Here is a 26,776-nt window from a genome sequence, read left to right as displayed (position 1 = left end):
TTCCTCTATGCTCCATTTTAAGAATTTTTTTATTATTATTTACTTTTTAATTACTTATTAGATTCTTTGAAATAAGATCATGTGAGATTCGTGCTAAAAAGAAAGCTAATTGACCATTATTTGCAAACTTAAGTAAAGCAAAACCTAGCTAATACATAAGACTAATCATTTTCATTCTCTCTTTAATTTTGGTGCTAAACTATTTAAAAATGTCATAAATTTTTTTTTTATAATTAAGGAGAGGTAGAATAATAAATAAATAAATGATAATTTTATATGTTATCTCTCAACAGGAAGAATTAAATAACTAATTAAAAGTTTAGTAAGAATATAAGTGATGAGTATGGTATTTATTAAGAATAAAACGAGGATCCTTCAAAAAATCTATACATGCCAGAATGTTACAAGTTTCATAAGTATACAGTATGTAATGATTAGAGGGGGACTCTATAATTGACTCTTCCAGTTGTTTCTACCTTCTAGAGATAATCTTTAAATAAAATGTGGGTATTGTGCTGGCCCTCAAGATCAACATGGAGGCCTGTCATTAAAACATTCCTACACAAGTCAATTAAAAAGGGTCTTAAAGGAACCATCATATTGTATAATGTAAATAATTTCATTAAAATACAGCTTTAATAATACAATTTACGAAAATTGTATGCGTCAGCCGCTAAAGAAAGATCGTAAGGGTAAGATCAATTTTATATTTTATATATTAATGGGATTTTAAATTTTATAAATAATTTTGGTATTGAATAATATATTTTTAAGATGTTATTCGCAGTTGGAATTATTATTATGATGTTACAGTTACAAACTCTTGTATAAATTTATTTTGTACAAATTGATGTAATATTAATTTACTGGTTGAATGAAAATATAAAATAATAAAAATAAATTTATACAAAATAAGTTTGCACACAAATTTATGACTGTATCATTATTATTATTTTTAAATAATGCAAGAGAGAGAAAAAAAGATTAGGAGAGATAATAATTTAATAAATTATGTATAATGATGTATGATATAATAATTAGTACTACATTTATAAGAGACCAAAAAAAAAAAAATTCTCTTGTAATGAAGTTTTTTTCGTCTATCTCTATCTCTATGATTTAGTAACAAAATTTCGTGAAAACTCGTGTAAATATAGTGTTAAGACCAGACAATATATAGTATTACTAAAAGTTAATCATGCCGCATGAATAAAAACATATGAATTATTGTTTTTTATTGCAAACTTTCTACACATTGCAACATGACTTTTACGGATCATCAAATTCATCAGGATTTTTAGATCAATGAAGCGAATATTACTACTGTTAAAAAAAAAATTCTTATCATCAAATTAAATAAAAGAGGAAAAAATATTCTTGGATAATTTCTATTTTTACGAACAAATTCCAGAAGAAACTTTTCGTTTACATCATCATCTAATTATTTTTATTCCAATAAAAAAATTGATAAAAAAACAAATAAACTACTAAAAATAGTCTCTCAAATTATAAAAGCATACTTGATTAAAAAAATTTAAAAATTGAAAAAAAAAGCAAAAACCAAAATTTTGATTAAATTAAAAAAAAAGGCACCCATGAGAAAACTTGCAAAGGCGTCTCTTTCTGGCCACTGTCTCTGTATTTCTTCGAATCATACATAATTGCATATGATCGATCAATCATTTATCATTAATTCTTATTATTTTTTGTCATAAAATCTTGGCCGTCGGATTTGATGACCCATTCCCGCTTTGGCGTGACATGTTCCCGGCGTTGCTAGGCCCCGCCGGAGACGGTCAGTTTTCTCATTATCATTCTATATCCTCTGGTTCTACAAAAGACGTCGTCTTATTCGTCACAAGCAATGAATCCATTGTCAAAAGAGTCGATTTTCAGCTTCAATACTCGTTCAGTTTCGAATTCATCGAAGCCCACGAGGCCGAGATTGCATAAGACGCGAAAGCAATCGAAATCGAATTCCCAGAATTTTAATTTTCCAGGGGTTTCGGTTTCAGAATCCGGAACCGAGTCCGGGTTCAACCCATTTCGGGCTGAACCGGGTATGGGTTTGGGCGCACACGAGTCACTGGAGAAAAACAAAGGTGGGATTCTGTTTGGAAGTAGAAATGGTTTTGAAAGTTGTGATATTGGTGAATTGAAGATAGAGGAAAACTTGAGAAAGTTGAAGATTGATGGTCATCGCGGCAATGTGGAATCTGAGCTTGAAAATGAGTTGAAGCAGAAACTGAGTAAACTGACATTTAAGGATAGTGGGGAGAAAGATGATGTGAAGAATTTTGTATTTAGTGGTAGTAAAAAGAGCAGCGATTCATTTGCTGCAGCGAGTGAACTTCCTGATCAAATGAAGAATTTGAACATAACTAGTAAAGGTGGCAGTGGGTATATTGTTGGAGAAAGTGAGAATATGCTGTCAAATGAGATGGGGAGAAAGTTAAAAATTGGAAGTGTGAGTAGTGATTCTTCTGCTGGTCAAACCGATATGGGAAGAATGTCATCTCATATTTTTGTCAAGGATAAACAATCTACAAATTTGGGTGATAAGAAGTTACATGATTTGGGTAAATCGGTTCCCACAGAAGTTGATTTTCAGGCAGGATTGCAGGGTAAGAACAGTGGTGGTGGTGAAGATCCTGTAGACAAAGCGAAAGATGGTGCAATACCCAGTGAAACTGCCTCATCATCATCTTCTTTTTCATCTAGTGGCATCCCGTTTCAATCAGTTGATAATGCATCAAAAGTGCCTGATGTTGATAGAACTGACCGAATGAATGAGTTTAGCTTTATGAGCAAGCAAGATGGGATGGCGGCACCCTTTGTAGGATTTAGAACTCCAAATCAGAAAATTAATTTATTCTCCGGGGCAGGTCAGGAGGTGGAGTTCAGTGCAAAGAGGGGTTCTGTTAGAGACACAAAGGTAAAGAAAAAGAGGGGAAAGTTGAGGAAGCCAATTTCCATTCCGCTGTGGCACGGACAGGATTTTGTCTCGAGGGATAGCAGTTCCCCGGAGGATCCAGAGCCTTCAGAATCTTATTCGCCTATGGATGTTTCACCATATCAGGAAACATTGGCTGATACTAAATGTTCAAGAGAAACGTCTGTGGCATCAGATGAGTCTTTCAGTCTTGACAACAATGATGCATCTACTGATTCACAACCTGCAGCTCCAAATGTTGCAGTTGATGAAGAGTTGGTCGCTGCTACAGAACGGATGGATATAAATGATGAGGATGTTGAATTTAGGGATACAAAAGAGGATCATTCTGACAGAGGTGTTGGTTCTGAAGTTCCTCAAGATGAGTCTGTTTCTGGGACTGAGACTGAAAGTTTTAAATCCGCAAATGAGGAGATCGATGACGCCACTGATAATTCAGCTGAAACTGAAGCAAGTTCAAGTGCAGGCATTCAGAGGCAAGATAGTGACAGCAGGATGCAATTTAGTTTTCCTTCTCATTCAGAAGACATAGGCGGTTCTAACTTCACCTTTGCTGCATCTTCTGCTAGTCAAGGTCACTTAGCATCAAAACGCCACCCTAAAAAAAATTTGGTGAAAATTGGTTTTGAGTCTTATAGTACCACACCAAATTCAAAAGTTCCGCATGCATTGTCCTCCCTACAGTTTTCTTCTTTCTCTGGAGCTTCTCCGCTTTTGTCTTCCGGGCAGGAGGAGAGAGGAGATCTATTTTCTTCTCGACTCAAAGGAGATCGTAATTCTGAGGTGGATAGAGGACAGGAAATCAAGCAAGAGCCTAATTTGGCTTCTGCTGAAACTATTGCAGCTCAGGAAGCATGCGAGAAATGGCGATTAAGGTTTTTCTTTATTCCCATTAATTTTTCCCCCCTTCTGAAGCTCACATTAGAAAATTCTCATTTGATTCCTTTTAGGAAATCTCGGTTTAGTACTTTGATTTAATGACTGTAAAATACGCTCATCCTGTCTTCCAGCTAACAAGTTATTTTATTTTTGAAATGTTACATATATATCAGGGGAAACCAAGCCTATACAAATTCAAACTTGTCCAAAGCTGAGGACTGTTACACACAAGGGATAAACTGTATATCTGAAAGTGAAACTTCTCAAAGTTGTCTCAGGGCATTAATGCTGTGTTATAGCAACCGTGCAGCAACACGTATGGCACTTGGAAGAATGAGAGATGCACTGTCAGACTGTATGTTGGCTGTTGCCATTGATCCAGACTTTCTCCGAGTGCAAGTTAGAGCTGCAAAGTAAGGCTGTCCTTTATATCTCTGATTTCTCATTTTGAGTGAGCAGTAAAAATAAACTCCTATTAGTCGTTCCATAATAATCCTAATATCTGAAGAGTTTCTGCTGTTGTAGGGTTTGTTCTTCATGAGAACCTTAGTTTTACATAAAGATTCCATCGCCTTAATTCCTTGTATGGGCGCAAATGCTTTTGCATTTTGTACTGCTGACTTTCCGAATGTGCTATTTGTGAATAACAAATTAAGGGTTTTGAAGTTTCTAATTTTTCTTTACTGCTACCAGATCATCTAGCTTTTATTGAGTTTTTGTTATACTAATTAGTATTAATGTGCTGTAACTTTGTTGAGCTGCATCATTGGACTTACCTATTCTGCATGTGTTTGATCTTTGTCAAACATATTATCATCTAATTTGTGCTTATTTTTACTTTCTAAAAGTTGTCACCTTGCACTTGGGGAAATTGAAGATGCATCAAAGTATTTTAGAATGTGCTTACAGTCAGGAAGTGATGTCTGTGTGGACCAGAAAATTGCAGTAGAGGCCTCTGATGGTCTTCAAAAGGCACAGGTACCATGAATCCTCTAACTGAATAATATTTTATCTTTATCTGTCCTATTAAGCAGTTTATGATAGGTGTATATTGTATTCGACATCAGTTATTAATTGCAGTTCAGTCACCAACTAGATTAAATTTTTGCATATTATTCATAGCAAGTTGTTTCCTAGTCCTGGCTGGTTTATGTTAGAAGGTTTGCTGTTGTTATTCATTCACATTCTTTTTCTAGCTGTTCAGATCCTATGGTTATCTTCAGATATATACAATGTTATTCTAGCATTGTTTGTCAGAATTGGCATAGAAATTTTAATCCTATTTTGCAACTTCTCATATCCGTAATAAATCATGCTAAATGTTTTGCTAATATTTTCCCCCATTTTTTCACTTAATTTTGAGGAAATTTATGGTTTCTCCAATGACATTGTGACTTATTTAGTGTTCTTCCTGTTTGGCAGAAAGTGTCAGAATGCATGCAACGCTCTGCTCAGCTTCTACAAAATAAAACATCCAACGATGCTGAAATTGCTTTGGGAGTAATTGATGAGGCTTTGTTTATAAGCTCATACTCAGAAAAGTTGCTTGAAATGAAAGCAGAGGCTCTTTTCATGGTTTGCTTTACAGTCTTTTGAGGCCTGATGCTTTTACGTGTACAAGAAATTGTTGTTGATTCAGAGTCGTCTATGCCAATAGGCATTTACTATTGTGTCAGAGTAGAGGTATATTTGAGTTAACTATTTTTTTCTGCAGCTACGAAAGTATGAAGAGGTAATTCAGCTGTGTGAACAGACCTTTCATTTTGCTGAAAAGAATTCTCCTCCATTGGATGCCAATGGCCAATCAATGGAGCTTGATAGTTCTGAATCCACAAAAGATGTCTCCTTTAGGCTTTGGCGGTGCTGCCTAATTTTCAAATCCTACTTTACTCTGGGAAGACTGGAGGAGGCAATTGCCGCACTCGAGAGGCATGAATCGGGGTAATTCCTAATTGTCGTGCAAAATAAATTTCTTTCACTTTTATTTGTGATCTACTATTTTCTTACTGTTTCATCTTCTTCATCCTTTTCTGGTTTTCAATTATTTTAATTTTATTTTTTGCCCCCAGGAATGGAGGAAAGATGCTGGAGTCATTGATTCCTTTGGCTGGCACAGTCCGTGAGCTGTTATGCCGTAAGGTATGCCTACTCTATGCTTCGATATACTCGCTCTCTCTCTCTGACCCTCTCTCTTCTCTCTAGTGCTTTATTCTTTCAATCTTTCCATTCTAGCAGTGAACGAATGAAATAATATTTGGTGCATAGGAATATTTTTTGTTTTTGAGTATTGTATTTGTATTATTCTGTTGTAGTCTGCTGGGAATGAAGCATTTCAAGCAGGAAGACATTCAGAAGCTGTTGAACATTATACGGCTGCTTTATCTTGCACTGTGGAGTCACATCCTTTTGCAGCTATTTGTTTCTGTAACCGAGCTGCTGCATACAAGGCATTGCGTCATATCACTGATGCTATTGCAGACTGCAACCTAGCTATTGCTCTCGATGGAAATTATCTGAAGGTTTGGTTCTAAACTTATTCTTTTTACTCTTAAGTGAGTAATGAATTTTTCCCTTGAAGTTCTCTTATGATTCTAAATCCACTGGCCCATTTATGTAGTAATGTATCTGAGATTTTAATGATTCCATATCACCCACTGTGATTAAATGGGACATTAGAAGCCTATTTGATCTAACTTACTCATGAATAAGCCAGTTGACTAACTCTTGGAGCTTGAACTACTTGCAGGCAGGCTGTTCATGCTGGACAGCAGTCTAATCCCTTCCATGAAAGTACTATACTAAAATGTACCTTTAGTACTTTCTATGTGAGTTGAGTAGTGTGTTTTATTACACAAGGAAAGCATGTGAATTGCAATTTATTTGTTGTATAATTATGAATAGAATACTACTAGCAAAGATGGTGATTATAATCATATAACTTTTGGATAGGATAACTGTTGTGCATTTAAGTGCTGAGAAGAACTTACCAGGTAGAAAGGTTGTTAGAAGTAATTACATCTTTTCCGACACCTCATGCTCATGACAGCTTTTTTCCTTGGAGCCAGTTAGTTGGCCAAAGTAAATTTCAGTTTAGTCTAATTTGTATTTTTTGTTTAAATTAACTTGCAAGTGAACTTCACACAATAATACCCTGGAGATGATCTACTTATTTTTATTTTTTACTCTTTTTTAAGGTTCTGGAATATTTTATTGTTCCTTCCCATGATCTTTCAAGGTAAAATTGTGGTTGCTCTCTCTTTAACAACATTTTAGCTAAAATGTATGACCTGTTTCTACTCTACAGGCAATCTCCAGAAGAGCTACTTTATATGAGATGATTAGGGATTATGACCATGCAGCTAGTGATTTTCATAGACTTATCGCCCTTCTTACTAAGCAAATAGAGAAGAGTAATCAGTCTGGAGTGTCTGACAGATCAATTAACTTGGCAAACGATCTCAGACAAGCTCGTATGCGACTTACTGCTGTAGAAGAAGAAGCAAGGAAGGACATTCCCTTGGATATGTACCTTATTTTGTAAGTTGCTCTCTTTATTCATGTTGAGAGAAAGTTATCCTGGAACATGTAATGCATGAAGATTTATGGGATTTGTGTTGAATGCTTAGGGAAATAGGTAGATCTTGTTGTCGATTTGCTTTGATGCACAACAAATCTTGATATGAACCATTTTATTAAGCCTTTTCTTTTCCTCCCTATGAAGTTGTTGTGCATGATATGAACTAGTATAGCAGTGTGAGATGCTGAGAGTGAGGACAGATAATTAACTAAAGGTTTTCTTTGCCATGGATACAAATATATTAGGCATGTTTGTTGGCTTCATGGCTTGTCATATTCTGGTTATATCAACTTTACATCATTAGGACACTATTTATTGATCTGTAAGAATTTTCTGCTAACTTAAACTTTTGCACATTGCATTTGAAATTTCTTATTTCTAAGCACTCTCAGTTGAAAGTATGAAGTTTTTTTTCCCCCACTTTTTTTTTAAAATAAAAAGAAGGTTATTATCAGTGGAGTTAATGTATGCTAGTTATATATTCATCATTCTGTTTCCACTCAAAATGTAGCTTCCACAACCAGGGGCTAGCTGTTGCTTAACAGCTAAGATAACGCCGTCTCTTCTTTCCACATCCTCCTTCTTCCGGATACTTATCTCATGCTACGGAACCAGCTTTCCCAATCAATAAATAGAGTATACTTAGATTATATCCATATGTTTATGCATATACATGAATGTGTATTTTGGCAGGTTTTAGAAAAGAAAAATGGAAAATGGTTGCTACATACATAAATATCCTTGCTATTAGCTTACAGTCTTCTCCACTCCAGAGTGTAACCTGAACCTCTTCTCAGTATGGTCAGACTGTTCCATCTGTCTTTCATTTTACAGGGTTTAGGGGTTAATATTTAGGTGCCTGAACAATTGTAAATTTTGTCAAATTCGTGCCTGCTGAGAGATTGAACTCTTTGGCATTTTTTGTTTTTTTGATTCTAACTCTTTGGCAATTTAAGTGAAAATAAAATTATTGGGACAAGAAATGAAAGGGGGTATTTAGCAAAGAAGGATGCATTTGGAACTACTCTGCCTTGATCTATTATTTCTTATGTACCCTGTATGGAGTTATTATGAGTAATTAATGACTCTTGTACATTTTCTATACTTGTATGTTGCATTAATGTTAATTGCCTTCTGAATTTAATGGAATATACTGTAATTGTTAGTGAAGTCATAACTAGAGGCAATCATTGTATTTTAATTTCATGGTCTTAGATCCCTACTTTACATTATGTGGCAGAGGAGTTGAATCATCTGTTTCAGTGGCAGATATCAAAAGGGGTTATCGGAAAGCTGCACTTCGACATCATCCTGACAAGGTTTCATAAATTAAATGCTCTACTTACTTGCTTACTACTATTCACTCATCTAACAATCCGCTGTTGATGTAGGCGGGTCAGTCCTTGGTTAGAAGTGATAATGGAGATGATGGGCTTTGGAAGGAAATTGGAGCAGAAGTCCACAAAGATGCTGAGAAACTTTTTAAAATGATTGCAGAGGCATATGCTGTACTGTCAGATCCTTCCAAGGTCCCAAATTCATCACTATAACTCTCTTTTCTTTTCGTGCATTATTCTCTTATCTGACAAACTTTCAAGAGTTTGGGCATTCTATTACCATCATTTTTACTCTCTTTGTTTTTGTTTCCAAATCCTCTGTAAGAAATTTTTGGTGTTGCTAGCAAAGTGTTGTTAAGGATCATTACTTGGGCTGGGCACTTTGAATTTTCTTGCAGTGGTGTGCCACTTCATGTTAAGCCCTAAAGAAACTGTGCATCCCCGACAGGGCACTGGGTTAAATTTGTCTTTGGTCAAAGAATGATCATTAAAACTATTTTCTCTCAATGTCAACATGAACATGAAGTCTAACAAACAAGTGCCCAAAGAAGATGTGTATTTTTGTTGGAGCAAAAATGGTATACTTGGGCCCTCACCTAGGATCTCAACTTTGTGTGAAGTGGTATAGGAGATGTTCAAGTCACCCCACTGTAGTCATTAAATTATAGTAAGTCATAATATGTGTATGCTATGTTTGCATTCGTAATTGATCCACGCGATTTATACGTTAGGGTATTGCCAGCTACCCATAAGCTTATACATTAGGGTATTATTTGAATCTTAGGCTTAAACCTTTTAGCCTGTAATCTGTATCAGCCTTTATTACAAATGATTGACCTCATCTTAAATTTACAGATCATAATTGCTTGCTTCAATAAGTGGTTGTTACAAGTTTAGTACCCTCAAATCTTGCATCACCTGCCCTTGTCTATGCTAGGCCTAGTTCATGCTGCCCGTCTGTTTTATGCTATTCTGTTACTGAAGCTGTTTATTGATTGTTCTTGTATTATTCTCTTTTTATGCAAGAATAGCATTGACGGAGTCAACTACTGTTTTATCTTTTCAGCGGTCACGGTATGATCTTGAGGAAGAGACAAGGAACACCCAAAAGAAACAGAATGGAAGCAACACATCCAGAACACACGCATATGCTCAAAATTACCCATTTGAAAGGAGCAGTAGTAGGCGACAGTGGAGAGAAGTTCGGAGATCATATGATAACTCAGCTGCGAGAGGTACAGAAGGCACTCGATCAAACAGATATTCGTGACAACTGTTGTAGCCCCCGTTTGCTGATTGAGTTATAAACAAGGCTCTTCAGGTGACATTTATTCAATTAGCTTCAATCTGCGTATAGCCTCAAACAAGAGATGCTACAGGCCTTTTGTCACTATCCGAGAGTTCATGGCATGTGCGTGCCAATGGAGGTACCAGATTGTCGAAAGCCAGACCGAGGATTGTGGTTAGTTCTTCTAAAAGAGATTTTTGCTAACCAAAAAAGTTTTGTTTGTTAAAGTTCAAAAGATTGTTGGAGTTTTGAGAAAGGATTTGTATCATAATATCAAGATTCTTTTACTGAAAAGGACCCAAAAAAAAAAAAAAAAAAGTGAGTTGGGGGTTTTTGTGGGGTGGGGGGTGTTAGAGAGGCACTCAGTTACAAGATTCTGAGATAACAGGGTCACTAACTGTTTTTGTAAATTGAACACTGACCCATCAATATGTATGTGATGTGATGACGTGTGACAATGCAATCGAGAAACTTAGAAATCAGGTTCATACTGAGCAATTGGATGGTGGGGATCTCTGATGGATTGCAGAAGAGTCATATCAAATAGTTGAACAGTTTTGGTTTGATTACACATTTTAGTATGGTTGGTTTCATTCTTTGTTCATTTAGTGAATTTACTTTCTTCTTTTGTTGTATTACACAAACGAAAATTGCTTGTTTGTACAGTAGTTTCTTTGGGTGTTGCTTGCATCTTGTTGAATTTTCAATGAAGATCATTCTATTGTTTCACATTTTGCGTTTTCTTCATTTGTTAAGTTAATTGATCTGGGGTAATAAACTAATAATGAACTAGCCTGTTATAGAATTTAATATATGATTTGTGTTGTGTGCAAGCGTGAGACTCACGTCATGAGCCAATTCCATAAACTCCTTCTTCTTTGAAAATATCAAACATAAAATAATCAATGGTGTAATGTAACTTTGTGTATTTTCTCCGAAAAATGAACTCTCAATGGTCCCCACTCCCCTATATCTAAAATTCTGTAGCTGGATCATAGGAAACGTATACAAACTATTATCAACAGGTTACATTCATGGCAAACAATACTTGGAACTTCTACCTTAAAGTACAGATAGAGAACTTCCTTTCCAGCATTCTCATATGTATATTCCTAATCCGAGCTCTTTCGGCTCTGTTTCCACCATCCATGGCGCCCTATTGAGAAGAGAAAAATAAGCCATGACTACCAAAAAACTGGAAATAAGACTAAAAGAACAAAACAGAGTTCAATTTGGGGATCAGAATCATTACTTGTTCATTACAAAATTTATTGTTCCTTGTGAAGCGCGTTTGAGAAGAACTTCCCTTGCCTCAATTGCAATTCCTTCAGGCTGCACAAAAAATTCAATGAGATGGTGTAACAGTTAACGGTAATATTTGAGTTGCTAAATCATCTAGTCATTCTGCATACCTCTTCGGGGAACCATACTCCTGGCTGCGTGGCTCCCTCAAGAACTGCAAGGACAAAAGCAGCTATAGCTGTTCCCACAGATCTGAAAGATCAGAAAATTCTGTGCACATTAGATCCAGTTTAAAGCATCCAACAATATGTTTTGGCATTTATTTCGAATTAGCAAGAATCATTAAAAAAGTAGAACATTTCACCGGAGTTTTATGCAGTGAGATTACTGGATATGAAATATAGAAAACGAGATGAGAAGACTTACACTGAGAGCCTCCTGTGACTAAATATACCAACTGTATTCCGTCCATCCGTGCATTCTAAATCAACCTGCCAGGAAAAAAAAGGTAATGACAAAGTGATGTATAGAAGATATTTGTAACGAACCACAAGGTGGATTTATACCCTCCACTAAAATTGAGAAAGGTCAAACACAAGATAATAAAAATGATGGATTGAAGATATCTCACCCTCATTGATACACGTTCTCCAGCAATCCCATCAAACGCTCGAACTACAGGATCAAACAATTGAACTAACTGTTGGACTTTGCTTCGGTCTCTTAGATATTCCTGCAAGATTAATGCGAAACAACATATCCTTATCAAGAGGAGCTAAAAGAAGAGTTTCTCATTTGAAATTGATGTGCACTGTTTATTTCTTAGTGCTTAATAATAGGTATCCAGCCAGTTCAGTGTACGGAATGGCTTTTATAGCCAGACAAATTGTTGTTAAAACTTACTGCAGGAAAAAGCCTTTGCATGGCTACCATTCCCCAATTCCAGAAGAATGGTGCAGTTCCAAATCGAGCACTGACGGTTGGTACTCCTAGGACCTCACGGGCACTTCTCACCTCTGGTAAATTCCTAAAAATGAGATTCTGTTCAGTTGAATTGTTACAAGGAGGCAAACCAAGCAGACACACCAAATCTAATTGATAAAATTACATTCATTTTAAGCAACACAATAAAGCAAGCCTGAATTCCGAGATATTATTATAATGGAAACTGATTAATTATAGGTATAAGCTCCAAACATAGGCAAGAAAATTCGCTAGCTCAGAGAGCACTGAACTTACAACAGAAAGACATCTTTCCTTCCAATCCCTTTCCCGAAGTCAACACTGAGCATTCCACTATAAGGCTCTAATGTGATTTCCTCTCCTGCTTGGATTATGCATTGTCACAGTCAGGCGACATAAACAGTAGACCAATTAAAACAAAACAGACATAAATAATTTTCAATATGCTCTCGAACGAACCTTTATTATATGCAACAACTTCCTCTCCAAGAAGTAAAAAACTAGTGGCTAATATTGTTGGGCCAGCACCACCCGTGCCTGCTGTATAGTAGGAGAATCTGAGAAGAGCATATTTTCATGTAAATTGTAAATTACAGCAGAAAGGAAAAGGAAGAAAAGGAGCCATTATATATTTTATAAGGTGATGCAAGCATAATGATTATGATTCCCAATTCTTTCTGTTGTAATAAGTGACCTGATTTTTTGACATCTTTTAAGGGTTTAGTGCAAAAATTTGAGTGTATATCTCACCAGGACTATATATACCAGTGACACCACCTTGAACTCAAAAATTTAAGCCATTGGTATAGGAGCCAACATCTTGTATACAAACACAAGTCTGGTATTCTTATTATTTTTATATGGGATTTACAGCATACCTACCCACTTGTGTAATTCTCTTATGGAATCAGAAATACTCCAGAGACTCAAAGAAAATTACTCAAAGAAGAATTTCAATTTGTCATTACAGTTAGATACATTTTCAGAATTTTAAAATCTTTAGTAGCAACTGTAGCATCCCTTGGTACTGATTAGGGATGTCAATTTAACCCGGACCCGGCCCGGACCCGGAAGAACCCGGATAATCCGGGCCGGGTTTAACCCGCACCGGACGAAATAAAATCCGGAATCCGGATGTGATTTTCTAAACCCGGACGTTTCCGGGTCCGGATCCGGATTTGGGTGAACCCGCAAATCCGGAACCCGGACCCGGGTGTATTTATTTTTATATTATTTTTTTATTATAAATAGAAACAATTGAAAAAAAAATAGCAGCCTTGCCCTAGTTTCAGTTTCACAGCCGCGCCGCCAAAGCCAACCAAATATTTCCTCATCAAATCACCGTGAATCATGCTTTGTTCCTCATCCTCACCGCCAAAGCCCGAAGCAAATCGCCGACAGTTATCACCAAAGAAGGCAGCACAGTCGAGAAAAAGAAGAAGCATGCAAAGAAGACCAATCCTGAAGCAGCTCCATCTCGATATTGCAATCTCCAGCAAGGCCACGGGCAAGCAGTTTCATCAACGATATTTTCAAGAAGTTGGCCCAAGAACATGATTTCATTCATTTTAGGTTCTGATTATTGGAAGGGTATTTGGTTGTGATTTGATGGGAGTATGAACAAGGCAATTGCAGAACAAGTAAAGGCTATAAATGGGATCTTGAAAAAAAAAATTCTCTTTTAAGATTGTGAATTCGAGAAGCTTTGGTTGAGTGATATTGTGAATTCGAGAAGCTTTGGTTGAGTGATCTTGTTGATAATAATCTGGCTTTAGTTATTCAATTTTCATTACTTCATCGTTTACTCCTTGCAGGTTCTAGTAAGAAAAGTTTGATAAAGGATTTTTCAAAGCAACTGAGAAATTAGGTTCAAAAAACATTATCCGGGTTTAAAACCCGGAATCCGGGAACCCGGATTTTTCCGGGTTTAACCCGTACCGGACCCGCACTCAAAATATCCGGGTTTTAGCCGGGTCCGGTAAGACGAATTCTCATCCGGGTCCGGAACCGGAAAGGCCAAACCCGGACCCGGACCCGGATTTTGCCATCCCTAGCACTGATGGGTTATATAATTAGGCCAATGTTTTCTCCTTGACAGTCCCTATCAATTAGTCAATGTGGATAGATTTCACCAAAACATGAAAAGGGAAAAAACTGCCAATCTGAGCAGGAGATAACTTGAAATCACTTCATCAAAGTAACTGTTCTACGACTTTACCATAGGAAAGTTACCGGACATAGTACCTTAGCCTCTCCGGCTCTCCCTTGCTTTCATTTCTTGCAACACGAACTAGCTCTGCTGCCATCACTGTCATGTAACAGATATCAGTTAGTATAAGGATCCAAAAGCAGCATAATAGCAGATACAATTTTTCACTCCTCAAAAAAGACATAGCATAGTCCAATTTTAAAAATTGCTGTAATCTCATAGATTGTACGAGTGTCACAAGCAGAGCTCTCACTTAGCTTGCCTAAATCTAAGTAGAGGAGGCTTTGCATCATCTTGAGCAAAAATCCCAACATCCAAAATTAAATAAACAGATCCAAAGAGCAGGGACTGGGCATCAGATAATTCAGCTTAGTTGGAATGTAAGCATGAAAATAGAAACCATCTCAAGTTTAAGAGCCCTACCTAATTAAGTGTCATCTAAAGTGTTTAATATTGATACTTATTTCAGCAGAAGCAAAATGGCTATTCAGGCAAGATATGCCCTTGGAGATCTGAAAGAATCATTATGTAGTGCAAGTAGCTCAAGATTTTGAAGACTTTGTCAAAGAAAGCTTTGAGCTTTATCTTAGTTGCAATACTCAAGTTAATGATATAAAGTCACTAAAACTATCTGTCAAACCAATATGTGCACCCATATATAAGAACTTTGGACCCAGGTCTATGAGTTTACCAACAATTAAGTTTTAGCTCTAAAGCAAGAATTGGTAGTCTGCACATGTTTCAATTAAAGAATTAGTACTCTATCCATATTCTTCACTTAATCGTATAATTTACAGTGCTAGAAGTGCGGATAGCAGGACAAGAATGTCCATGTTCATAAAAGCACCATTGCTCACTCCTGGATAGATTCCTCCAGTGGTTATGGCTGGAATGTTTGCAGCTATTGCTCTGTCCTTGAAGGATTTTGCACGCTGGGAGTAGATGGTATCGTCACAAACATCAATGTATGCTGTCTGTTAGGAGACACAAAAAAGAACACATAAGATTACATCTTGGGTACATAGTAAAGTTGTATACATGCTTCAATTATCACATATACAAAACATAGAAAACTGGACTTGGAAAAGAGATATTCAAACACAACATTTACCTTTCCTCACCTTGGTCTCTATGGCAGCTTCCAATACAGTGCATTTCGGTGCCTGTTGAAAAGGTCCTGCTGCATGAACCACAAGATCCACATCTGACGAAGCAAAGTTACAGCATTTCACATACAGACTAAAATATCATCAAAATATTGTCAATAACGAAATATCTGCTTCAAAAGAAAAAAAAAAATCCCTTTACTTCGACTCTAGAAGAAAAAGAATTATTGATGTGGAACAATAGAAGATACATCTAGTCAGTGAGGAGTGATCTCACCTCTTAAAGCCATTAATAATGAGCCTTCATTGTAAATGTTAACTTCAGCAAATTCAGAATTCTTCCCCAATGTAGAGACCATTGCAGCACCTTTTTCCCTGCCGGTATGCAAAATTTTCTCAGCGACGCTGTAAATTAGGAAATATTCCAGCCATAACTATTTGAATTTACAACTCCATGTCCCCATAGTTCCATCCAAGAACTAGCATGTTGACAGCATTCTAAATATTAACATATCACAGTCAAAGCATATCAATCAACAAAAACAGCCTTTCGAATGTTTAGGAAAACCAAAAAGAGACAGAATTACAAATTTTGCATCATTGGCAATATTATTATGGACTGTTTAGGTTCTCTTTTTTATTACCATCTAATCACAACTTTAAAGTATTTGGTAAACACTCACAATTACAGTTTGAAAATTATGACGATTTTACCCACAATTGCCCGACCTATATTAGCTTTACTATTTTTGTCGAAATGATTATTTAAAGGTAGCATTTACCAGACACTATGAACTTTTATTTCATAACTAGAGCTCTCATTTAAGAGTAGATGTCTTAACAAGCCACGACCGCACAACATCACTACCAATTGGAGCCCTAATCTACAACTGTGGGACATGATAATCACTTGTAGTTGAGTGACTGTTTAGAAATGTGCTTTCAGAACCATGTAAAAGCATTGCAGTTTACCAGTAGCCATCACCATGAATTTTAAATTTTAAAATAACCAAAGAAACATAGTAAACGTAAAAAAAAAAAAACAGAAAAGAACAAAGCTTGAAAATTTTCCCTCCTTTATTTCTTGCTTTTTTTCGGTGACCAAACAGAAGAAAGAAAAGGGTATTAATTATTTAACCTGTTTCGAGAGCCAACTACAATCTGAAGGTCGGGGCAGAGCTTCGAGAGAGCAACAGCAGTGGATCCACCGACCCGACCCGTACCTCCAAGTACCAAAACGCGGGCATTTCGGTTCTTCATTTGAAAGTGAGCTCCGTCAAGAACTGTCTCTTTAGTAGCACTTGTAGCACTGGCCATTATGGCCGTGGCCGTGCTATTCAAACGAGGCAAAGCTCGCGCCATTTTGGTTTCTCTGTCTTTGGTGCTCTCCCGTTGTGACTTGTGAAGAGACCCAATTCAACTGTTTTTCTTATCCAAATTATCATCAGTTACAACCGCTTGAATGATGACGTGGCGAGAGCGCTGAGGCTGGTGACGTGGATGAGTTTTCACATGTTGACGCGGCACATACTGAGCCATTTGAACAAGCATCAAATAAGTCAAAGCTTTTTTGGACTTGAAAGTTATTTCGATTATTCATGTGCATTTTCTTTTACGTCCAATCAATTTTCATCCACTAAATATCTAATTAGAGTGAATGAGTGATCATTGGCTCACTAACTCTTGGACAAATTGGGTATACCTAATTCAAAGCTTACTCATGAGGGGTGAGGAAAACAGCACTGAGATATAAACAGTGAATATCTACCCAGTGTCCACGCATCACATGACATTCCCATAGAATTTTGTATTTTTAATTTCTAGTTTTATAAAATGCAGAATAGAAAAATGATTTTGAGCCCTAAAATAGTAGAGTTTGAAAATGCAAGAAATAAAGAAGTAAACTTGATCAAGCTTTGTTATTTTATGTTATTTTTACATTTACTATGTTTCTTTGGCTCTTTTAAAATTTAAATTCAAGGCGATGGCCAACGAAACTGCAATGCTTTTACATGGTATTTATAATTTTATTTTTTTAATTCAATATTTACATGGTATTTATAATTTAAAATTTAAACACTTTTTATTATTAGCACTCTTATATAAAGAGATCATCACTCAAAGGTGTGTGTCTGTGTGTGTATATATATAAAGATACATGCGGAATATGTATATTGTATGACAATATTTATTCTCTTATTCTCTTTTCTCTTTTATTATTTATTTATTATCATGTTATTTTTAATCTCTAGCTTAAGTATCGGAGGGTCTACATCGATAACACCCCCAAGTGAATCCTGATGGCTTATTGTTTTAAAAAATTCCGATTATCAAGCTTTTCACTCTCAATAATGGCAATTATGAGTACATCAAACTCTCTCAACTTGTTCCCTAAGTAAATAATTTTTTTTCAACTCTTATTACTGATCTATATTTTCGTATCAACAATCACATTAATGCATACATTTATGAAATCATGATATTTATAATTTTATTTTTTAAAATCATGATCATCTATTCATTTAGTAAATTATAAATGCAAAACAATTAGAGTATTTTTTTTAAACTAAGAAGTAAATGAATTTTAAAAAAACTATGCTAATGAAATATATAAAAGATTCAAATTTAAATTATTTGTAAAATCATAAAATTTCAATTTTACTTTCATAAAAAAAAATCACTAAAATATGTATTGGCCCACATGTTATTGATGGTCTGCAAGCCGTGTGCTAGCCCAACAGATAAACGTTCTTATTGCGGACCTTTTCATGTGTTGTGTTTTATACTATCTCTAATCATACTGTGTTTGTTAGGCACATGTACCTAAAATTATTAATCCAGCCCAGCTCAACCCTCGTACGTGCCATGTCATGCCGTACCACGTGCCCTATCAAAATGTGCTCATATCGTGTTGTATGGACATGTGTCGTTTTGGTGCCCTACTGAAACTCTGTCTGTATTGTGCCATGTGTTGTACCTGTGTCCTGCCATAGGCCACCAGGTTCATTGGTCATCTTAGCGAACTTCCAATCAAACCAGCTCGAATTATTATCTCTTTTGTTCAATCTTGTTAGTAATAGTTCTAATGTCTCAATGTTACAGCTTTGTGATAATGAAAATCACACAACCTCAAGTTTACAGTATAAAAATCGTTTGGAAGTGTAGTTAATTGAGGTCCTTGAGGTTTATGTCCCTCAAGCTGGTTGTACAAAAAATTTAGCAAGAAAAGAAATTTCAGACTCGCCAATTGCATTGGAATCAACCCAATAAGCTTGTTTGAGGAGAAGTCAAAAGTTTCAAGCTCTGACAGATTTCCCAACAATGATGGAATGCCACTTGTCACCTTGTTGTGAAAAATGTTAAGACATTTAAGTGAATTAAGTTATCTCACCACTTCTAAAATTTTCCTCGAAATTGATTGTTCGACAAATCAATTGGCATGAAAATGATTAGAATCCTCTCCATTTGTTGGTCGGTTCCTTCTATGGTCAAAATTATTAATTCATAGTAAGAGTTGAAATCAACGTTATTGTTATCCCTACGCATTATGACTTTAGAATTTTCAAGATACTGAGTTGGCAAAACACCAGTGAGTTAATTCTGAGAGAGAACAATTATTCGCAACTTGGGGAAGGGAACTCTTGTTTTAATATGACCAATGGCATCACGAAATTGGTTAGATCGTAATATAAGCACTTACAATTTATGAATAATTTCTAACCAATAAAGAAAGATATTAATAACATGATCATTTTTACTATCAAAAACTTTCAAATGCCAACAGTTAACCAAAGAGAGAGGTAATAGTCCTTCTAATTGATTGTCATTAAGGTTAAAGATTTCTCAAATTACAACTCTTTGCAGCATTTCTCAAATGTTTGCAAAAAGTTGTGACTTCCTAAGTTATAACCTTAATAGCAATCAGTTGGAAGGACTATTGCCTCAATCTTTGGTTAACTATCAGCATTTGGAAGTTTTTGATATTGTGAACAATCATGTTAATGATACCTCTTCTCATTGGTTAGAAATTCTTCCTAAATTGCAAGTAATTATATTACGGCCTAACTGATTTGCAGTCCCATTGGTCATACCCAAACAAGAGTTCCTATTTCAAAGCTGTAAATAATTGATCGCTCTCACAATCAACTGACTCGTGTTTTGCCAATTCAGTATCTTGATAATTTTAAAGCCTGATATATGGAGATAACAATTGTGTTGATCATTAAGCAAAATTTATGAGGCTTAAAGATTTCAACTCCTACTATGAATCAATAAGTTTGATCATGGAAGGAATAGACCAATAAATACAGATGATTCTAACCATTTTCATGTCAATTCATTTGTTGAGCAATCAATTTCAAGGGGAAATTCCATAAGTAGTGGGAAAGTTTAATTCACTCAAGTGTCTCAAAATGTCTCACAACAACTTGATAGGTGGCGCTCCATTATTGTTGGAAAATCTAACATGACTTGAATCTTTAGACCTCTGGTCAAACAAGCTTATTGGGTTGATTGCAACGCAATTGGCGAGTTTGTAAAAAAAAGAAAAGAAATTCAGAGAAGATTAAGGTGTAAGCTGAAATTAATTAAAAACGCAACAAACGGAAGTAGCTTAAGATTTTGTTATGAAAATAAAAGTACAAATCTTAGAAGTTTCCTCAGGGCTGTAATTTAAAATAAATTCAAATGCAATTTTGGGTCCTAAAATGGTATAATTTCCTAAAAGTCGGATGGATATTCAAAGGCAATGAGTAACGTTGTTCACCTTGTCACTCATCAGCTCTAAAATGGTATAATTTAAAAGTCGGATGGATAATTTCAATTTTTTTTAGGGATATATGCTCTATTTATATGGATATAACAAAGTGCGTCCCACGAATTAATTGCTCTCAAGATTTGAGAGCATGAGTGCTGTCAACGGGCTACGAGCCTATTGGCAGATGATGAGGATTTCTTTTAATACAACCAACACGCAACGTTACATTAAGCATTAAACATTGATAGACTATGTTTGTATTTTACTCGTTTCCTTTCTTGTCGTCTTTAGTAGACTTTGATTATTCGAGTTTTTCTAATTTTCACTAACTAGTCCAAATTAAAGGTCAAACGATATATAGATAAGAGAAATGTTAGTTGTCTGTTGTGCATGGTGACGTGGCAGCCGCCTAGACTCCAGTTGTTGTTATTATTGTTTTATACAAGGTAGAGGAGGCGGTATCCATATATATGTTATAACACGTACGATATATAGATAAGAGAAATGTTAGTTGTCTGTCGTCTTTTCCATGCTATGAAACCAATGGAATCCATAAAAAAGGTTGAAAGTTGCATGTATTTGTGGCCAATTTAATAAAATTCCAAACTACTTTAACTTCTTTTCCATGGCTACGAAACCCATGGCAAGGATAAAAAAGGTTGGAAGTTGCTGAAGAAAGATTGTTCAAATTAAGAGGGATATATAGAACAAGTCTTTCTTTCTCAAAGCCATTAATAATGAGCACTTTATTCAAGTCCAACTTACAAGAATAAAAAACTTATCGTAGCCATCTCTTTAACTCACACCAAAACAGGGGAATCTAATTAAATACAACACTTTTTTTAAAAACTAGTAATAATAAATATACTACTTTTAGACTTACAGTACCAAGTCTTGTTACTAAATGTAACTCGTCATCTTGTTTTGGAGTCTAGTTGGTGCATTGATTTGTCGCCAGTTTTGTAAAATTGCAGACTATATACTTTAGCTTCTTTTCCACGGCTATATGTGCACTCATTGGAAGGATCAAAAAATGAAAGTCATTAATTAGGACTTTTTCATTTTTTGATGATGGATTTTATTAAACATTGATCATATTTGTAATCTCATCTAATTATAATGTTTTTCAATTAATTATTGATAAGACTAGGAGTACTCTGCTGAATCATATATGTACACACACACTTGAGTGCTGTCAATGCTATACAAGCCCACTGGTAGATGTGTGGGATTTCATTTAATACATTTTCTCCAAGAAGAGCAATGCACACACTTAATAGAGTTATTGATTGGCAAAGAATGTTTCCTGCTCATAAACTTTGAAATAGTACGTTCTACGCCCAAATTTGAAGTACGTGGCCCAAGATAAAATATGAGTTATTAATTAAGCTCTGAGTTTTTAAATTGATATCACTGAGCCAAAGACAAACAACGTTGTCTGCTCACAAACTTTGAAATAGCACGTTCTACGCCCAAATTTGAAGTACATGATTACAAACCAAAGTTACCCCGCACAATTTCCTGCAACAAGATTACTTCAAATCATTTTACCATGAAAATGTACATCCGTGACGACATGTTCTAATGAAATGGCAATAAAAGTAAAAACAATCGCATCAATAATTCAGTTAAAATTTTCTTTCTTATACATTATCCTCATTTTGTTTCTCACTATAGATGTTGATAATAAGCATAATTTGAAATTAATTAGGATTGTGATTTTTGCAAGTCAACTGTTAGATTACGATAATATCAGCATGCTATCTACTTAAAGAACAGTAGAAACCAGCTTATAATTCCAAAAGACAAACTAATAATTACTCACCTGGGCCTTTAGAGATGCACCAACAAACTTCTTCTACCAGCTCTGCCTCGTCTGATCACCCTTCTCAGCTTCCTGGATTGCTGCCTTTCGATCATTCTTACAAACCATTGTGGCCTTCCAGTCACAAATGCCATGTATCCGATGGACAAGCCGATCACCACTCCAGATGCGTAACCCAACATAGCGAGCTTCCAATCAAACCAGCTTGAAGCGTCGTCTCCTTCGATAAATCCTGTTGGTGTTGTTGGTTCTGGTGCCTCATCAATCCTGCAGATTTTTGATAATGGGAATCCACACAGCCCCACGTTACCAGAATAGGAATCAATTCCAAATGTATTAAATTGGGGTCCTCCTGGTATGGGTCCCTCGAGCTGGTTGTTCGAAAGATTCAACACCGAAAGATAATTGAGACTCGCCAGTTGTGTTGGGATACGTCCAGCAAGCTTGTTTGAAGAGAGGTCTAGAGATTCAAGCTCTGTTAGATTTCTTAGCGACGATGGAATACCACCTGTCAGGTTGTTGTGAGAAATATTGAGACTTTTGAGTGAATTAAGCTTTCCCAACACTTCTGATATTTCCCCTTGAAATCTGTTGCTTGACAAATCAATAGTTGCAAAAGTGGTTAAAATCCTCTCCATTTGTATGTCATTGCCTTTCATAGTCAGAGATATTGATTCATAGTAAGAATAATTCAACGACCTCATATAATTGACTTCAATACTATTGTCATCCCTGTGCATCATGGCTTTAAAACCATTCAAATACCATATTGGCAAAACACCGGTGAATTGATTGTAAGAGAGATCAATTATTCGCAACTTGGGGAAAGGAACTCTTGTTTTGGTATCACCAATGGGACCGCAAAATCTATTAGAACGCAATGTAAGTACTTGCAATTCGGGAAGAACGTCTAACCAGTGGGGAAAGGTCTCATTAATCTGATTGTTCCCAACATCTATAACTTCCAAATGTCGACAATTAACCAAAGATGGAGGCAATGGTCCTTCCAACCGATTTCCATTAAGTTTAAGACTTACCAAAACACAACTTTTTCCAAATGTTTGAGGGAGGCTGCCGCTGAACTTGTTCATTCTCATATCCAAGACTTCAAGTGTTGAGTTTCCAAGATATTCCGGAATTGGGCCGCTCAAGCTGTTATTCCCAACATCAAGAAAAGACAAACTTGTTGAGTTTCCAAGACATTCTGGAATTGGGCCGCTCAAGTTGTTATTCCTAACATCAAGAAATGACAAACGTGTTGAGTTTCCAAGACATTCTGGAATTGGGCCGCTCAAGTTGTTATTCCCAACATCAAGAACTTGCAAATTGACACAGTTACTCAAAGATGGCGGTAATGGTCCCTCCAAGTGATTGCCACTCAGCCGAAGATAAGTCAAGTTGCAGCCCTTTGCATATGTCTGTGGGATGCTACCTTGGAAGTTGTTCATTCCGAGATCTAAATTTTCAAGTGTAGAGTTTCCAAGACACTGTGGAATTTGTCCACTCAAGCTATTGTTGGATAAGTAAAGATATTGAATGGAACTCAAATTGCAAAATGATGAAGGAATCTCTCCGGTCAAACTATTGTTGGAAATTGAAAGCTGTACCATGTGAGGTGGTAGATTTGGAAGTGATCCTTGAAGTAGGTTCGAATCAAGGGTAAGAAATTCGAGATTTTTCCACGGAAGATGGTCTATGCTTGTCAGGAAGTTTCGTGAAAGATCTAGGCGAAACAAAGTATGTACTCCTATATCCCACATCCAACTGGGAATCCTACCACGGATTTGGTTTTCAGAAAGGTCCAACCAGTCTAACTGATGTTGAGTTTTCAGGATGTCTGGAAACTCACTTATATTGCAAGCCGATAAACCCAACGCCCAAAGATTAGGGAAAGACGAGTTGACTGTTAATTTGGTGCTAACTGATAAACTAATATTAGAAAGAATAAGATATTTAAGATTTTTGAGCTTTGCAAAATCGTAAAGCTCAATGCTGCCACTGAAATTGTTAAAAGAAAGATAGATCTCAGTCAAATTAACAAGTTCAAAGATTGAACTTGGAATCGAGCCAATCAGTTGATTATCTGCCAAGTTTAAAGAAGAAAGTTGGGTTAGGTTGGTAAACATATCCGGAATTTGACCAACAAATTTATTGCCCCCAAGACCTAAATCACGAAGCTGCTGAAGATTTGAAAAAGATGATGGAATGTGACCACTAAAACTGTTAAATGATAGATCCAAATAAGCAAGCTGTGTAATATTGTTACCTAATGACCCAAGAATTTCACCAACAAAGTGATTGTCCTGAAGATCTAAATGACGAAGCTGCTGAAGATTTGAAAAAGATGATGGAATCTGACCACTAAAACTGTTAAATGATAGATCCAAATAAGCAAGTAGTGTAATATTGTTACCTAGTGAGGCAGGAATTTTACCAACAAAGCTATTGGACTGAAGATCTAAATGACGAAGCTGTTGAAGATTTGAAAAAGATGATGGAATCTGACCACTAAAACTATTAGATGAGAGATCCAAATAAGCAAGTTGTGTAATATTGTTACCTAGTGATGCAGGAATTTTACCCACAAAGCTATTGAACCGAAGATCTAAATGACGAAGCTGCTGAAGATTTGAAAAAGATGATGGAATCTGACCACTAAAACTGTTAGATGAGAGATCCAAGTAAGCAAGTTGTGTAATATTGTTACCTAGTGAGGGAGGAATTGACCCCGTGAAATTGCTCCGAGTGAGGTTAAGGATTGTCAAACTCGGAAATTGAGCAGTAAAACCAGAGGAAATCTCAGAGTAATTGAAATCATTGAAGGCTAGGTTGAGCTTTCGGAGGCGAGGAAGCAAGGAAAGGCTACTGTTGGAAGGGATGTTGCCGTGAAGCCAACTGCAACTGAGGTCGAGGCCAATCACGTGACCCGTCACCGAATCACATGTTACTCCATCCCAGGAGCAGCAATCAGCGTCCTCTTTCCAAGACATCATCTTTGGACGAGATTGTTGACGTCCATCACAAAACCACGAAGAATCTTTTTTAAAGGAAAAGAGCTGCTTAAATTGGAGTAAAGCAGAACTTTGGTCGTGAGAGCAAAGTATTGCTGAACATTGAGAATAGAAGAGGAATAACTGGAGGCAAATAAAAAGTTGATAAGGCAGAGTGATATAACCCATTTTCTTTTTCTTTTTCTTTTCTGGATGATGAAATCACAAGAAGAGAGAGAGAAATAATGAATATTTATAGAAGTTGAATATGGTGTGTAATTAATTAATAATATAATATTTATTGACTTATGGCACCAAGTCTTGCTTTGGAATTTAGGTGGTAAGTGGAATCCTACTCATTTTGATTTTCCATCCTCTGCTTTAATTCTGTATAGTATTTAATGTTAGATTATACTTTATCAATTTTGTATTAATATTGTTTAAATTTATTACTGCTTTATTATTAATTATATTAAATTAATTATTAAATTATTATTTTATATTAATTTCTAATGTGCAAATATAATATGGTAATGGGCATACGAAATGATTTCTTTTTACATATGATTCTCGTTTTCAATTTTCCTATAGATGTTGATTATAATTATTATTTGAATTTAATCAGGACTCGGGTTGTTGTAAATCAATTGTTAGATTATGAAAATTTTTATTCTGTTAATACATTATTCCAATTTAAAAACAACATATGAGCCGATGTGGTAAGAGTTTCACCAGTCAAACAATACACAAATTAGCCCCGTTCAGCCGCGAAGCTAAATGCTTTTTTTTTTTGGGGTAGCTGATTTTTTTTTAATTGATTATGAGAGAATTTTTTAAAAAGAAATTAAAAATACAACTAATGGGAGGAGACATAATGAGCCTTGTTCCTCAAAATATTTATTTAATACATCATTTGAGATTGTTTAGATAACACATTTACTACTAAACTGGTGAACTCGAATAAGAATTTGGTAATAGTTGAAGACGTGATAGAACTAATTTACTACTTAAAAATAGTTTTATGGGTTTCAAAAAAAGTAATTTTGTAGTTAAATGAAAAACTAGCCCCAATGTTTTAATAACTGTTTAACTCAAAGATATATTTAGTATAAAAGAATAACGTCCACCAAAGACGTTATAAAGTTTTGCATTTGGAAAACTAAAAAAGGCCATTGTTTTGTGATAAAGTTTTGTGGGATAAAACTAAAAAAGGTGCATACATTTGGAAGGTGCCTCCTCTTTCTTATTACTGAACTTAAAATATGAAAAGGGATAATCGTTTTGTGATAAATTGTATTAGGAAAGTTAAATGCTTGATTAGCCCAGAGGTCAACATTGTGTTAAGAAAATAAGAATTGGTTATGAAAATAAAAGTAGTAAAGTACAAATCTTAGAAGTTTCCCGAAGTGCTGGAATTTGAAATAACTTCAATTCTTCAAATGCGATTTTGAGTCCTGAAATTGTACAATTTCATCTTGTTAATGCCCCACGGACATCAGAGTCAAAGGCAAATGGACAACATTGTTCATGTTGTTACCAGCTTTGAAAAGTATATACCATACGCCCAATTGAAAAAATGTGGCCTAAATGGCACCAAATGAATGTCGCCCCAAATCATTTCCTACGTCAAAATTATTTTTAAAATAATTTT

The 26,776-nt window shown here is 35.7% G+C and overlaps 3 protein-coding genes across 10 annotated transcripts; 1 reads left to right on the top strand and 2 right to left on the bottom strand.

The window, feature by feature from the left end:
• Positions 1-1,568: 1,568 nt before the first annotated feature.
• Positions 1,569-10,742, top strand: LOC18050506. 3 transcript variants are annotated; one of them, XM_006446132.2, is made up of 11 exons: positions 1,569-3,828; positions 4,006-4,245; positions 4,681-4,810; positions 5,255-5,407; positions 5,547-5,773; positions 5,902-5,971; positions 6,145-6,351; positions 7,137-7,369; positions 8,650-8,728; positions 8,801-8,938; positions 9,813-10,742. In XM_006446132.2, the coding sequence occupies exons 1-11, from the start codon at positions 1,865-1,867 to the stop codon at positions 10,014-10,016; spliced, it is 3,645 nt and encodes a 1,214-aa protein (XP_006446195.1). In that variant the 5' UTR covers positions 1,569-1,864; the 3' UTR covers positions 10,017-10,742. The 3 variants fall into 3 exon arrangements, with proteins under 3 accessions (XP_006446195.1, XP_024046166.1, XP_024046167.1); XM_024190398.1 differs by lacking the exon at positions 9,813-10,742 and having other exon boundaries at positions 8,673-8,728; positions 8,801-8,892; XM_024190399.1 differs by lacking the exons at positions 8,650-8,728; positions 8,801-8,938; positions 9,813-10,742 and having other exon boundaries at positions 6,579-7,229.
• Positions 10,743-10,874: 132 nt separating this feature from the next.
• Positions 10,875-16,957, bottom strand: LOC18050505. Of its 3 annotated transcripts, none has more exons than XM_024191208.1 (13): positions 16,693-16,957; positions 15,832-15,959; positions 15,570-15,652; positions 15,296-15,422; positions 14,484-14,547; positions 12,699-12,796; positions 12,516-12,600; positions 12,180-12,303; positions 11,908-12,009; positions 11,703-11,767; positions 11,447-11,528; positions 11,287-11,366; positions 10,875-11,190 (listed from the first exon to the last, which is right to left on the bottom strand). In XM_024191208.1, the coding sequence occupies exons 1-13, from the start codon at positions 16,914-16,916 to the stop codon at positions 11,133-11,135; spliced, it is 1,320 nt and encodes a 439-aa protein (XP_024046976.1). In that variant the 5' UTR covers positions 16,917-16,957; the 3' UTR covers positions 10,875-11,132. The 3 variants fall into 3 exon arrangements, with proteins under 3 accessions (XP_024046976.1, XP_006446194.1, XP_024046977.1); XM_006446131.2 differs by having other exon boundaries at positions 10,876-11,190; positions 15,832-15,929; XM_024191209.1 differs by having other exon boundaries at positions 10,877-11,190; positions 15,832-16,052; positions 16,693-16,774.
• A 4,552-nt stretch (positions 16,958-21,509) lies between these two features.
• LOC18050504 (receptor-like protein 9DC3) lies at positions 21,510-25,331 on the bottom strand. 4 transcript variants are annotated; one of them, XM_024191049.1, is made up of 3 exons: positions 22,835-25,331; positions 22,136-22,723; positions 21,510-21,831 (listed from the first exon to the last, which is right to left on the bottom strand). In XM_024191049.1, exons 1-2 carry the CDS (start codon positions 25,312-25,314, stop codon positions 22,144-22,146), a joined length of 3,060 nt encoding a protein of 1,019 aa, XP_024046817.1. In that variant the 5' UTR covers positions 25,315-25,331; the 3' UTR covers positions 21,510-21,831; positions 22,136-22,143. The 4 variants fall into 4 exon arrangements, with proteins under 4 accessions (XP_024046817.1, XP_024046816.1, XP_024046819.1 ...); XM_024191048.1 differs by having other exon boundaries at positions 22,136-23,368; positions 23,441-25,331; XM_024191051.1 differs by having other exon boundaries at positions 22,136-24,446; positions 24,741-25,331.
• Between the last annotated feature and the right edge of the window lie 1,445 nt (positions 25,332-26,776).

Source organism: Citrus clementina, unplaced genomic scaffold (genome assembly GCF_000493195.1).
Source record: "Citrus clementina cultivar Clemenules unplaced genomic scaffold, Citrus_clementina_v1.0 scaffold_2, whole genome shotgun sequence".
In the NCBI taxonomy this organism is placed as follows: domain Eukaryota; kingdom Viridiplantae; phylum Streptophyta; class Magnoliopsida; order Sapindales; family Rutaceae; genus Citrus; species Citrus x clementina.
This window is presented reverse-complemented; position numbering and strand designations above follow the sequence as displayed.